At 46.3% G+C, this 13575-nt stretch overlaps 2 protein-coding genes across 2 annotated transcripts in view; both read right to left on the reverse strand.

Moving 5' to 3' along the window:
* RAB5IF (RAB5 interacting factor) overlaps positions 1–1824 on the reverse strand; it is a 9708-nt gene extending 7884 nt beyond the window's left edge. The window contains exon 1 of the mRNA XM_004370376.2: positions 1508–1824. Coding sequence (XP_004370433.1) covers positions 1508–1621 — 114 coding nt within the window. The 5' untranslated portion in view covers positions 1622–1824. The remainder of the gene's footprint in view (positions 1–1507) is intronic.
* Positions 1825–2188: 364 nt separating this feature from the next.
* Positions 2189–13575, reverse strand: part of TGIF2 (TGFB induced factor homeobox 2) — a 30676-nt gene continuing 19289 nt past the window's right edge. Inside the window, exon 3 of the mRNA XM_023724906.1 lies at positions 2189–10168. Coding sequence (XP_023580674.1) covers positions 9647–10168 — 522 coding nt within the window. The 3' untranslated portion in view covers positions 2189–9646. The remainder of the gene's footprint in view (positions 10169–13575) is intronic.

Genomic DNA, 13575 nt, shown 5'->3' on the forward strand with positions numbered 1-13575 from the left:
TCCAGGGAACTTTTCCCCAAAAGCAATGGTATGTGGCTCTTAAACTAAGCACTTGGTAACATCAGGACTCCACCTCTAAAATGGAATCATAGTAGTCTTGAGTTATAAGGGGGGAAAAAAATCAAGGAAATAGATAAAAGTTTGTTGCTGTATATCTTCCTTAAACTCTTGCCATGCATCACCTCTTATTTATATTAGAATATAGTAGAAAACAATGTATCTTATCCCCTTAATCAATGACTTCCAAGTCCTGTACTCTAAACAAAAATTTCAGAAATCATTTACTTTTTTTTTTAGAAAGTGCAGAAGTGAAATCACTTGTGATAATGTGGCTGTGATAGTAATCATGCTACAGACCACAGATAGCACTCTTATCGGACTAGGCAGACCTAGACAGACTGTCCCCAAGCAGAAGGGCTGACTGTAAACTCACTCAGCATCATCTTCCTGCCCACTGAATTTTGAGTAAGTCACCGAGGAGAAAGAATTAGAAACAAATGCTGGAGACAGGGACCAGCATATCTAAATTTCATAGGCCATGGAAGACTGCTTTTGACCTGCCCTAGATTCCAGAAATCAGACCTTATACAAGTAAAGAAATGACACAGCATATCAGAAAGGGACTGCAGGTTTTGCAAGAGCTGGCAGGGGTGGGGCATGTCTGGGGGCAGGACAAGGGCACCTTCAGGAAGTAGCTCCCATCCCCCCCTTACAGCAACTCCAGGAAGGGAAATGGACTTCAGCAGTCTAGAAAAACGTGGGAAAGGGCGGCAAGCAACGTTCCTGGGTTCCACCTGAATTCAGGCTGTTTCTTCTTTCTGATAGTCCCTTCCCGATCATGGAGCGGAGGAGGGGACCACCCACACACGTTTGGTGGTGTTTCTCCCTTACATACACTCTGACCTCCAGGGTGGTCTTGGTCTCCCTTCTCAACATCTCTTAGGAAATTTGGTCTTTCTCATGCAACAGAAACTCGCCATTAGTGACCGTCGTTATGTCCTAAACGTTTTAATGCACCACTATATCCCACTTAAGAACTATGAGAATTAAATAGGCTAATACATGAGAGTACTCGGCACAAATAAGATACTCAGTAGGTATCTGTTATCATTACTGTCAGTGCTAAAGACTATCTCAAGTACGTAGACTATGTGGTGTCGGAGAAGACAAGTAACTCAAGATCTTACTGAGAGTAAAAGACAGCGGGAGAACAGAATTCAGCTCACTCACTCTCCGTTCAGGCACACGCCCTGCTGCGGGTGACCACTCCTCTGTCCCCTTCTCGCCGCTCCCCGCGTGACCCAGGCGGCTTCTCCCTTAAAGGACACTCCGCAGTGAGCCCCGAGCCCGGCTGTCAGGCCCGTGCCCGCCAAGTTCGGCCCGACTCCCTTGGGGCCAGGCCCCCAACACTCGGCCCCCCCCCGGCGGAGGCACACCCCAACCCGTCCATCCGTCCCCCAGTACAGCTCACTCCTCAAACCTGCGCCCTCGCCATACCCCATCGCACCTTGTCCTCCCAGGCCGCGTCGCTCCGCAGCACCTTGCTCCAGACAGAGACTTTGAGTGCCCCGTTGGCCAGCTGCGGCTGAGGCGGCTCCTCCTTCCTCCGCCCGCCGCTCATCCTCCCACCGCGCCGCCCGTGTCGGGCCTGGGGCGCGCGGGCCGAGCCAAAGGGAGTCGGGGTCAGGGGTTGCAGGTCACGGCGCGCGGGTCGGCGGCAGAAGTCTCAGGGGTCAGGCTGACGACGTGCTGCAGTCCCTCTTACTTAACCAAGCCAGCCGGCTCTGCTCTCTCGGCTGAGACCGGTGCCGTGGGGCAGGGGCAGCGCACACTGCACGTCCTCACGCCGACGAGCATACGCAGCCAATCAGCAATCGTGTAGCTATCCGAATGAAAGCCCAGCGGTCGCCTCAGCGCAAGCGTATAGAGCGTGGCGGAAATGACGACAAGCTTGCGGTAGGAGCGCTGTAGGGCGAGTGGGAAGGGACAGTTTTGGTGGGGTCGGGGGCGTCGACACCAGCGCGAGGAGGCGCTGGGGAGACGGAGGAATCGCATTCGAGGTGAAAGCGGCGGTTGGACGTGAGCGTTGCTCAGTGCGCTTCAGCTTCTCCCCTTAGGCAGCGGGGCGGAACGTGGGCTAGCCTTTCCTGAGAAGGCATGCTAATCTGATAAATCCAGACCTTGCTTCCCAGGAACCCCAAGCTACCCCTCAGGATTTAGCTCTTGCTCATTTTCGCCCTTGACCCTGCACGTTCTTGTAGGAACTTGTTCAGAATGTGTAACTCTTTTCTGTAATAGTTTAGCGTCTCATCATGCCCAGTACCCTCTTGGCAATTGTGAGCCCTGAGACCCAGAAAGGGGAAATGATTTTCTAAGGCCATGTATCAAGTTTAAATGAGCTGAGGACTCCCGCGGGAGCAGGGGAAGGGAGAAAATACTTTATTCTGTATCAGAACATCTGAGTGTCCCTCTGTTTTGTTCTTAATGTGTTCCAGGGCAGTGGTTCACAGAGTGGGTTCCCTGATCAGCAGCAGCTGCATCACATGGAAACTTGATAGAAATGCAAATTCTCGGATTCCATCCCAGACCTACTGAGTAAGAAAATCTGAGGATGGGGTCCATAATCTGTGTTTTAACAAGCCCTCCAGGTGGTACCTATACTTACTGTCCTATGTAATAAGTTGCCACCAGGTGACCTGTATACTCTTGATCTTCACATCACTTCTGTGCAGTGGACTTATAGAGCCAAAGTAGCCTGCCCAGAATCATTCAACTAGTACCCGGCTCTGATGCCAAAATCTATGCTCTTAACCCTTAAAACTTTCAAGAGTGTCAATAAATCAGAACATCCTTTACATACCTGTAACATTCACCTGTAGCTCTCCACCTTACATGAGCAACAAAATCTCCTAGGGAGCTTTTTTAGAATACCATAGCTGGTGTTTTACACCCCAAGATCCTGTTTCAGTAGACTGAGTGGGCTGGACCCCAAAGGGTGAAACATGCTACAAGACACTGCTTTGTCTGGACCTGGTGGAAGGGCCACATGCTTGCTATGGATGCACACCTTTAGTCCTAACTTTCACATGGCTCTCGTTGCTTTCAGTCCTGCCTCTTTTCTGAAACAGTTTCCCTCCCATATGCAAAACTATGGTAAAGTCTAAACAACTCACTCCAGTTTAGAAGTGCTGTATTCACTGGAGATAAACTAACTGATCACTGCGTTGAATTCTGAAAGAGTATGTAGCCCATTGTCAAAGACACTGCTGAGTCTAGCAGTGAAGGTGTGTAATGGGGAATCTGATCTGGGGTGGCTGGGGGAGGGTTAGGCAAGATAGAGATCTGAAGGAAGAGTAGGAGTAACAAGGGGAAGTGGGAAGGGAAGAGCAGAGAGCACTCCCATAGAAGAAACCTTGTAGGCTAACAGTAAGGAATGAAGCTACAACTGGGGTGGGGGTGAGGGCATACTGAAAAATTTGGTTTTTATCCCAAGGGCTGAGGAAGGCACTGAAAGGATTTGAGCAGGGAAAGCAATCAGGTGTGCATCTTAGCAAGATCACTCTTACTGCTATTTAAGGGACGGGGAACTCCTCAAGGGAGAGCTGGTGGGGGCACTGAAAATGGAGAAAATTGGATTAAAAAGGAGTTAACTCATTATGTATATTTATATTGTGAAGCTCAGAACTTCAAGACTCATGAAGTTTGTGTTTGCATGGGGGATGAGGGGAAGATAACAGGAAGTTAGTTCGAAGGGTCCTCAGATCCTGCAGTCCAGCCCAAGATCACACAAGTTAGAGGTTACATAGGCATCTGAAATCTGATCTGTGCTCCTCCGCTTAGCTTTTTAAGAGCAGAGTTAAATTAGGAGCCAGGGTGCAAAACCCTTTACTAGAATGTATTTATGGGACTGAAGTTATTCCCTTTCTGCTTTCACCCAAGACTTCGCTTATCTTAGGAAGTGGTGAATCGGGTTAAAATAAACATCCTGGGTGGTCTAAGATGGAAAAGAACTTGATATTGAGTGATATTTGGAAGTAAGAGACAGATTTAGAAATAGAACAAATTTTGCCTTTGTGAGTTTGAACACTGGATTCAGCCTTGGGGCTGAGTATTTCCTCCCAGCTGAACGCTTCTATACCACTGCCCAGCTGCTGGTAGTAGGGGTCAGAGAGGAAGCTGTGCCCAGAGGGCTAAGATTGTGGCCAGGACAGATACTGATGGATCACAGAAATCATGAGTCTTAGGGAGAAAACCACCAGCAGTGGGAAGAGCACCTGTTGTGATATTTTTTATCTTGGTCTTTTTTTGTTTTTTTTTGCTTTGTTACTAACTGTAAATGTTTTATTATTGCTTAATGTTTTACATACATTTGTTTTACTCCTAAAGCTGGCTGAGCTCTTAACCATTATACTGAACTCCTTTTACCTTTATTTCCAAGTTTTCTACAGTGAATGTGGATTACTTCTGTAATTAAAATATCAGCCCAAGTTGTATCAGTGGTTATTGGTAGCAGGAGGGAGAGGGAAAGGGGAGCCATTGTTCAGGAAGCCGTGAGTTTCTGTTTATAGTGATGGAAAATTTGATGATTATTGGTGATGGTTACACAACATGATTAATGTAATTGATGTTACAAGCGAAAAAACATTGAATTGGCAAATGTTCTGTCATATATATCTTTACAACAATTAAAAAAAAATGTCAGGAATTTTTTTTCACACTTGAACTTCAGGCTGCCATGAACTCCTAGGGGTACTTGGTGGTACCCCCCTTCCTAACTTTGAAAGATGAGGTTCTATCTTCTCAACCCAACATTCTTGGGAATAAATCACTGCCCTGATAATAATCAGGTCCCTGGCCCAATAGCATCAGAATCTCCTGTGGCATTAGTGAGGAATGCTAGACTTACAGAATCTGACTCTTTGGGGGTAGGGCCTGGAATCTGCATTTTAGTAAGCTCTCCTGATGATCTTGATGCATATTGAGGTGTGAGAACCACTCCTCTGGGTACTTAGTGCCAATTCTACACATAAAAATCTGTGTGGTATGGAGCAAATTATTATAATAGGTTATGACTTTTTTTTCTCTCCGTCCTACGCTGAGAGTAGGGTGAGTTAGGTCAGATACTAATAGATAACAGTAATGTGTTATTCTGTTTCGTGATCCTACGAGGTTAACTAATGGTAAAGAGATGGATTGACGCAGTGGCTGTAATGATGGGCTCAAGCATAGCAACGATTGTGAGGATGGTGCAGGACTGGGCAGCGTTTCATTTTGTTGTACATAGGGTCGCTGAGAGTCGGAACTGACTCGACAGTGCCTAACAAGAAGTAAATATTACTATTCCCATTTTATTGATGAGGAAACTGGGGTTTGGAGTGGTCAATTGACTTGCCTATGGTTACAACAGCTAATTAAGTGACAGAGCCAGAACTTGAACCCAGGCTTACATCATAGAAAGTGCTTTGGAAATCAGTAACATTGAGAGCAATGATGATCATTATTTCCACATCTCTCCAGAGTGCCAAACCTTATTCTCTATGGCTCCAGTGCCTAACAAAGTGAGACTACGTTCAGACAAAGGCAGACTTGGCCCCTGCCCTTTGGGAGCTTTCACATAATGTAGCTTTTGAAGTTGAGTGTGCTTTTTAAAAATCCAGAGTTCCACCCAAGAGATTCTTATTCTAGGCTGAGATGGGACCAACAAGTTTCTTGGTGGTTCTGTGGCTGGGAGTCCATGGAGGAACTTTTGCACTTTCAAAAGTGGTGGATCAAACAGAGGTCTTCCCTGATGACCAGTCTAAAGGCATACCCCTCCCCCATCATTACTACCACTTTCTTTTTCTGATTTTTTCTTTTTTTATGACTGGATACACGGTCCAAGTTGACGTTGATTTCCATCATGACTCCCATTAGAGCAGGGGTATAGAGAGGGGGGCCAAAGAGATAGCAGGTGCTCAAGATCTGGGGCAGAAATGCATTTAAAAAGCTATTTTCTAAATGAAGCTGATACAGGAAAGGTGGATGTCCTTAGACCCCATCCCAGCTCCAGAGGAGGGGGCCCTACCCACATTATCCCTCATCAGCTTTCATGGTCTCGAGTGCTTGCTCACTCCAGGGCTCACCAATTTAAAGCTTGATGCATTAGACACTTTTGGTTTCAGTTCTTTGAAAAGTATTATTTTAAGCTCTCTTTCTCCTTAGGCAGTTGAACCACCCAACTCACTTCCCCTTTTAGTATCTCCATATGTAAAAATGAATATTGAACTTACCTTGAGGAGCCCTTGCCAGCAAGCATTCTGCCATGCCCTGGGGCCAAGCACCTAGTTTGAGGGATACTGACAGAGAGGAATTGGGAAAACCAGAACCTTGGATGAATGGCTAAGGGACTTGGGGCTCTAATATGGGGTACCTGAGTGGGGAGAGCTCCCTCTCCACATTCCTAAAGGAGAGTGACCAGTGGCAGAGACTAGGTATCTCCCATCCAGAAACATTAGGGAGAAATTGCAAGGAAGCTGATTTGGCTCAGAAGAAACTCTAGTGCTTAGCTCATACCATTGTTAGATAGCTGGATGCCAGTAGGTGGTGAACTGCCCATACTAATTCAAATAGGGTCTGGGCAGGCCTTGGTGACCTTCAGGTAAGACAGGCTTGAATTCAAATCCTCGCTTCACGCTTATATCGGCTGTATGTGTTTGGACAAGTAACTTAACAAACACTCGGATGCTCATCTATAAAATGAGAAGGGTTTTTCACTTTGGATGTGTGTGTGTGTATACGCAAAAAAAAAAAAAAAAAAGTAATGAATATTTTCTACTGTTGTAGACCTCGATTTGGCACTGTTTGGGCTGCAATTAGAGTGCATCGTCATTTCATTATGACCGAAATGCAACTGATAACTAGCGTAAGCACAAAGGGGAATTTGCTAACTTATGTAATAGGGAAGTCCAGAGGTGGTACTGGTTTCAGACATGACTGGAGCATCCATCTCATCTACGCTGGCTTCACTCTGTAGTCATACCCTTTGCTCATTGGGGGGCAAGGGAGAGGTAAAGTGCGAGCTCCCTAAGTTCACATCCTCACCACTTAGCAAGCCCAAACCTTGGCTGTTGATCCCAGGAAAAACTGGCTGGCCCAACTTGGGACGCAGAGCCCTGTATACTGATGAAGGGGATGGGAGGAGAAGGGAGGTTGGGGGCACTGGCTTCTCAATGGTAACAAGGGCATAGGGTGTACAAAACTCCCAGCTGGCCACTAGAGGGAGGGTGGAAGAGGTGAGGCTGAGCATGAACTCAGCAACCACCCTTTCTCCAGGCCTGGGCCCAGGGTCACAGTGCATCAAGCACGCATCCAGCTTAGGCCTAGAACAAACAAACAAACAAAAACAAAACAAACTTTATTTGACAAAAGACAAAAACAAGTTATTTACAGTAGTTTCTTGCTCAAATAATTCAATGGGAAAACTGTGCTTTTCCTCTAGGTTTATCTCACAACTAAACCCAAGCAAGGCTGCCCTACCCCAGCCACCCCATTTCACACAAGGGGAGAATGCCAACCAGAATTCAGCAGCATGGCTTCCCCTACCCTTCACCAACTCCACTGCCCAGTGCACTGTGGGAAGGGAAAAATCTCACCCCAACCCAACACACTTCCCATGTCCCCTGCTACAAGTACACAGCAACAGCCACACCAGACCTGGACTCACAGACATGGGTGGGGTGGAAGAGGCTAGGCAAACAGCAGCTTCAACTAAACCTGAAGCTGCCATGTTCATCCTTCCCCAGCTGGGCCTCAGGAGGGTGAGGATCCCTGATCCCCCTGCGGCACACAAGGAGAGGGCAGGAGAAAGAGGCCAGAGGGTAGCAAAAGAGCCTAGGAAAAGTGCCCACCCACAGAGAACAAAACACTCTCTCCTTGAATAACTAATCTCCCCTCCCACAGCAATGGATGGAGTAGGGGAGCCTCCCTGAGGGCTTCAGGGATCTTTCCAGATAGGACAAAACACGTTGCTGCCTTCCTCTTTGTGTGCCCCAGGAGATCCACCCAAGTCTGTCAACACCGAGGGATGCTCACACTCCTCCTGTGCCAAACACCTGGCAATCTCAGAAACTGCAGCTTGGGGATCCTGGCCTGTCTCCTGGCCCAGTAACAATGTTATTCAGAACAAAGTTATTTAGGCTAATAATAACCTAGGATTAGTGTTTTTTAGGATATATAAAGATTGGGTATATTGCCTTTGAACACTGTCAGCTATGAAACAGCAAAATAAAAAACAGGGAGGTAATGGGAGGGGTGGAATAAGACAAACTATGATCTGCTTCACTGTGAAGTTCAAGGGGAAGCCCCTGCAACTCCAGCTTCAAAAAAGGTGCAACACAAGGAGACAGCTAACAGGCTTCATAACCCATTTCCAGCCCCAGCCTTCTCTGAAGGCAGTTGCTCAGACAAACGGGGGCGCTATTACCTGCTTCCTCCAGGAATAGTTTCCTGTCACCATTGTGGGAAAAGCTGCCTGACCACTAGATGGCTCACTTCTCTCCAAGTAGAAGCTGCGGGAACTTTGACATTCTAGGCCCCACTAATCCAAGTTCCTAAAAGAATGAACAACTCAGGATGCAGGGCAAAGCAATCAGGAATACAGAAATGGAGGAAAACATTAAAGAGAAAAAACTAAAATAACAAACAAACAAACAAAAAACCCCACTGCTTCAATCTAGCTTATTTCCCCCCTCCCTCCCCAAATACAATAAAAACAAAAATAAAAAAACCAAACAGCTCTCTGGTTTTATCATCCTTCTCTGCTCCGTGCCTAGAAGGTTTGGTCAGATTCTCTGGTGGACCCTCTGCCTTGGCTGTGGCTGTGTCCCCTTCTGCGCCTAATGCGGAAAAGCCAAAGCCTGTAAAAGTTTTCTTTTTCGCTAAACCAAACAACCAACAATGAAACAACCATTTGGAATTTTCGCACTACTGCAGAGATTTAGCTGGTCCCCAAAATAAAAGCACACCCTTCCTTGTAAAACAATCACCAGTTGCAGTGGTGGCTCATTCCCAGTTCATTAGACTCCATCCCGCAACACACTCTCATTCCCCACACCTGAGCTAACTACTCCCATTAATGCAAACCACAGCAAAAAGGAGAAAAGAAAAAGAGGTTAGCGAAAATCTAAACATTCAACTGGAGTCGGTTCTGTTACATCTGCTGAGTTCCTCTTTTCTTTTGTTCACACTTACGAACTTGGAATGTCCACACCTGGATTAACAAAGAGGTCCCGCTCAGGGACAACTTGGAACCAGCATAGGTGTGAACTCGGCAGGCTTCCTGAGCTCAGCCCAGGAAACCAGGCTGGAACAAAGGTAACCTGGGGATTTTCTGAAGAAGCAGCAGCAGCAGCAGCAGCACCATGCCTGTCTCCGATCTCTTGGTCCCATCACTGTGAGGAGGCCTGGAGAAGTGGCAGAGTCAGTGGAGGGGAGGTCCCCATCACAGTGCAGTGACGCCAGCTGGCATCTTCCTGCTGAAGAGCTCTGGACAGAGGAGGCGATCCCGATGCTTGGCAGTGATCCATATAAAACCCTCTGTATGAAAGGGAACCAAAACGGAAACCCAGGACAACTAGCTCGAACCTCGAGCACCCCTTTTGGCAGATGCCTACTTGGGGTTTTCAGAGACTAGGGGGATGGGAGTATGCAGCAAGGGGGGTGACAGGTCCTGCTGCTTCTGAAGCTCCATCTCAGCAGCCCTCTGTAGTGCCACCTCCACCAACAGCTGGAAGCTGCTGAAGTCCTCCTTGTCCTGCTCTGGGGGTGTCGGTGGTGGTGTGTTGAAGAGTCCACCTGTGGGGCTTCCGGCCTCAGCCCTGGTGAGCACGGTAAGTGTACTACCAGGGGTCACCAAGGACTTGGTGGGCTCCAGCTCCCCCTGGGGGAGGGAAGCTGCTGACTTCTCCCCCTGGCCTGGGTGGTGTGGCATGGAGCACACGGACAAGGAGAGCACATTGGTGGGGGCTGGTACGGACACAGCCAGCACCGAGGGGCTACTGCCCCGGGGGAGGGCCACATCTGAGGCCTTACCCCCACGGCGGGAGATGGTGAACTGGTTGGGATCTTTACCATCCTTGCGAAGCATGTCTGGGAGAAGCCGTCGCCGGGCATTGATGAACCAGTTACATATCTGGAATGAGTATAACAGACTATGATCAGTTCATGTATTCAAAAACAACTATGAAGCATCTACTATGTTTTAGGCCCCAGGGATACAGCAGCAAACACAGACATGATCCCAGCCCTCACAGAGGTTCATAGTGCAAAGAGTCAGTTAAATAAGAAATCACACAAATAAATGTCAGACTACCACTATGATTTGGCCAATGATGGGAAGGCACATGGTGCTGTTAGAGACAAGAGGGACCCAATCTTTGTGGACTCGGGAAGTATTCTCTGAAGAAATGGCTCTTAAATTGAAATCTGAAGGATAAGTTGTTTGGGTGAGGGGTGGAAAGGAAGAACATTTGATTTAGAGGGATCAACCTGTGCAAAGGTCCTGTGGCAGGTGGTAGCAGAGTGCCTATGAGGAACTCACAGAAGGATGAACAGTGTGGCTGGAGCCTGAGAGTGGTAACTAGAGGTTACCTCTTGTAGTAAGGATTTGGTTCTTTATTCTAAGAGCAATGGGGAGTCACAGGAGGGTTCTGCTCCGTGGAGAACAGAGTGGAAGCAGACAGCTGGGTTAATAGTTTAGGTTATGTTAAGGGAGGGTGTGAGAAGAGGACAAATGTATGCTCGATCTGCGAAACTGGATGTGAGTGGGTGAAGGAGGATGATTCACTCATAAATTTCTAGAGCACAGTCTCACTGCAGGCCAGAGAGCCACAAAGGCACCAGGGGGCTGTCACGTAAAAGAAAAACTATTCTTGTTTCCAAGCAAAACCAGGACCAGTGGCTCCAGGTGAATGTATATTCAATCAATATCCTCAAGTCTTTTCCCCATGTAACGCTGAGAAAGTTACACTAACCTTGACCCTGTTCTTGCCTAGCTGTTTAACCTTTTTGGACCTATGCACAAGGCATGAAATCTCTCACTGTTAAGTAGTATGCTCCAAAGCTCACCATACATCTGTTAAAGAAATGTGTGGAAGTCAGATATAAGACCCTACTCTTCAGGAACTTACTGTCTAGTTTGGGGGACACATGCAGCACCCTGCCCCATACCTGTACAGACTCTTTTAACAGCCCCAGCTTCATGGCTTTCCAATCCAGTCTCTTCACTGGTTGTCAGTTTTTTCTAAAATGCAAGTGACTGCATTTTTGTTTTAAAAAACTGCCGTTTGTCTCCTACCACCTACAGGATCGAGTCCAGAGTCCCTAGTCTGGGTGTTAAAATCCTCCCGTCATAGCCTACGTTTCCAGCCACCAGGACACTATCCCTTGCCACCTTGTATCCTTCAGCATGTGCAGCTGTGCACCAGCTCTCATTCTGGCCCTGCTCTTTTTTCCCACAAAAGTTCCATACCTTTGCACACTACATTGCTTCTTTCTAGAATGTCCTCTTCTTCATCTGGGGAATACCTACTACTGTTAAGTCTTGGCTGATCTAAGACATTGGAGATAGGGCCAGAGCCGAGGCAACAAGTTCAAAAGACATCCCCTCACCTAGGCTGGTAAAGGGCCTGGTACAGTCCTTTTTCCTACATGAATGAATGACACCATATTGGTCGATAACAGTGTTCACAAAGAGTGTGAATACCAGGGACGTGTTACCCAATAAGCAAGGTAAGCACATGCTTAGGGCATCAACAAAACAAGGGCACCTGAGCAGCCATCTAAGATACTCCACTGGTCCCACCCCATCTGAAGTAAGGGAGAATGAAGAAAACCAAAGACACAAGGTAAAGATTAGTCCAAAAGACTAATGGACCACAACTACCACAGCCTCCACCAGACTGAGTCCAGCACAACTAGATGGTGCCTGGCTATGCCCACTGACTGCTCTGACAGCATCACAAAAGAATAGTCCCAGACAGAGCTGGAGAAAAATGTAGAACAAAATTCTAACTCACAAAAAAAGACCAGGCTTACTGGTCTGACAGAGACTGGAGAAACCCCTAAGAGTATGGTCCCTGGGCACCCTTTTAACTCAGTAATGAAGTCACTCCTGAGGTTCACCCTTCAGCCAAAGATTAGACAGGCCCATAAAACAAAACGAGACTAAATAGTCACACTAGCCTGGGGAAGGACGAGAAGGCAGAAGAGGGCAAGAAAGCTGGACAAATGGAAATGGGGAACCTAAGGTCGAGAAGGGGAGAGTGTTGAACATTGTGGGGTTGGCAACCAATGTCACAAAACAATAGGTGTATTGTTTAATGAGAAACTAGTTTGCTCTGTAAACCTTCATCTAAAGCACACACACACACAAAAAAACCCACAGGGGCACCAGTTGTCCAAAACAAGAACCCATAGACGACACCAAGGAGACAAGACACAAAAGTGAGTGCTGCAGTGGAAGGAACTGGCAGGGCACTAAATGAAACTGATACCAGCTCCAGTGTATGAGAATGTGCTGGCCAGAAATAACGTTCAGGCAGGGTCACGAGGGCACCCACGCACAAGGCTGTTTAAGCTCTAAGGCCCCTACCACTTCAACACCTTCATTGACATCTGTCTCCTATGGTCCCCTCCTGAAAGTGAAACTCCTTATCTCAGCAGGTCTCTCAGGAATATACCATTTCTAATAAACAAGAGATGGGGGTGGGCTGTTGAGTCTAACTCTTGCTACGTTCACCCAATATGCAACTGGATCCCCAGCGTAAGCGATTACTGGGCAAGAAAGGATTATATAAATAGATTACAGGTCTCTGATCCATTTTGAGAGAACCATTTTATACATCTATGTCTGCTGATCCAACAACTCCAGCCAGGAGGGCCAGCAATGCTCTTTGCCATGATACGAACAAAAGGGTATGCTCTTGTGCATGTCCTGTTAAACAACCAATGGGAACTCCAGTCCCAGATGACACACAAAAGCAAGGGAACTCAAATAAATTGACCAGTGCAATGAATTCAATCAAGTTACTTTTTAACTATAGCATTTATATACAAAGTTATGTCCTAAGTTTTGTGAACAATAATATTTATAACTAACTTGAAAATGTTTGGCATACACGCAGATGCAATCTATTATAGATTTAAAATAATACTACCATGAGTAATAATTTAATATTAACATAGCAAATGTCAAAAAAATACTGGAAATATTAATATTTATCTAACATGAAAAGTTTTAATTTATGTATCAAGTGAATTTTGTTTTTTATTGCCTGTTGTGCAGGACACTGTTTGATATTACTCTATATATGCTAATAAATGAGGTATTAGGCATATTGAGAACACAGAATTCAATATTTATCGTGTAAAATATGTTTTGCAACAATGAGTGTGTTTCTAAATTTGTCTTCCAAGAAAGCAACAAAGGGCGCTTATCAGAACACTACATTTATATTTTATCATAATATTTCATATCTCCATGTAAGGAAATTGAACTATTTCTCAAAAAATTAAATGAATATTTAGATAATAAAAATT

The sequence above is a fragment of the Trichechus manatus genome, unplaced genomic scaffold (assembly GCF_000243295.1).
Source record: "Trichechus manatus latirostris isolate Lorelei unplaced genomic scaffold, TriManLat1.0 scaffold00008, whole genome shotgun sequence".
NCBI lineage: Eukaryota > Metazoa > Chordata > Mammalia > Sirenia > Trichechidae > Trichechus > Trichechus manatus.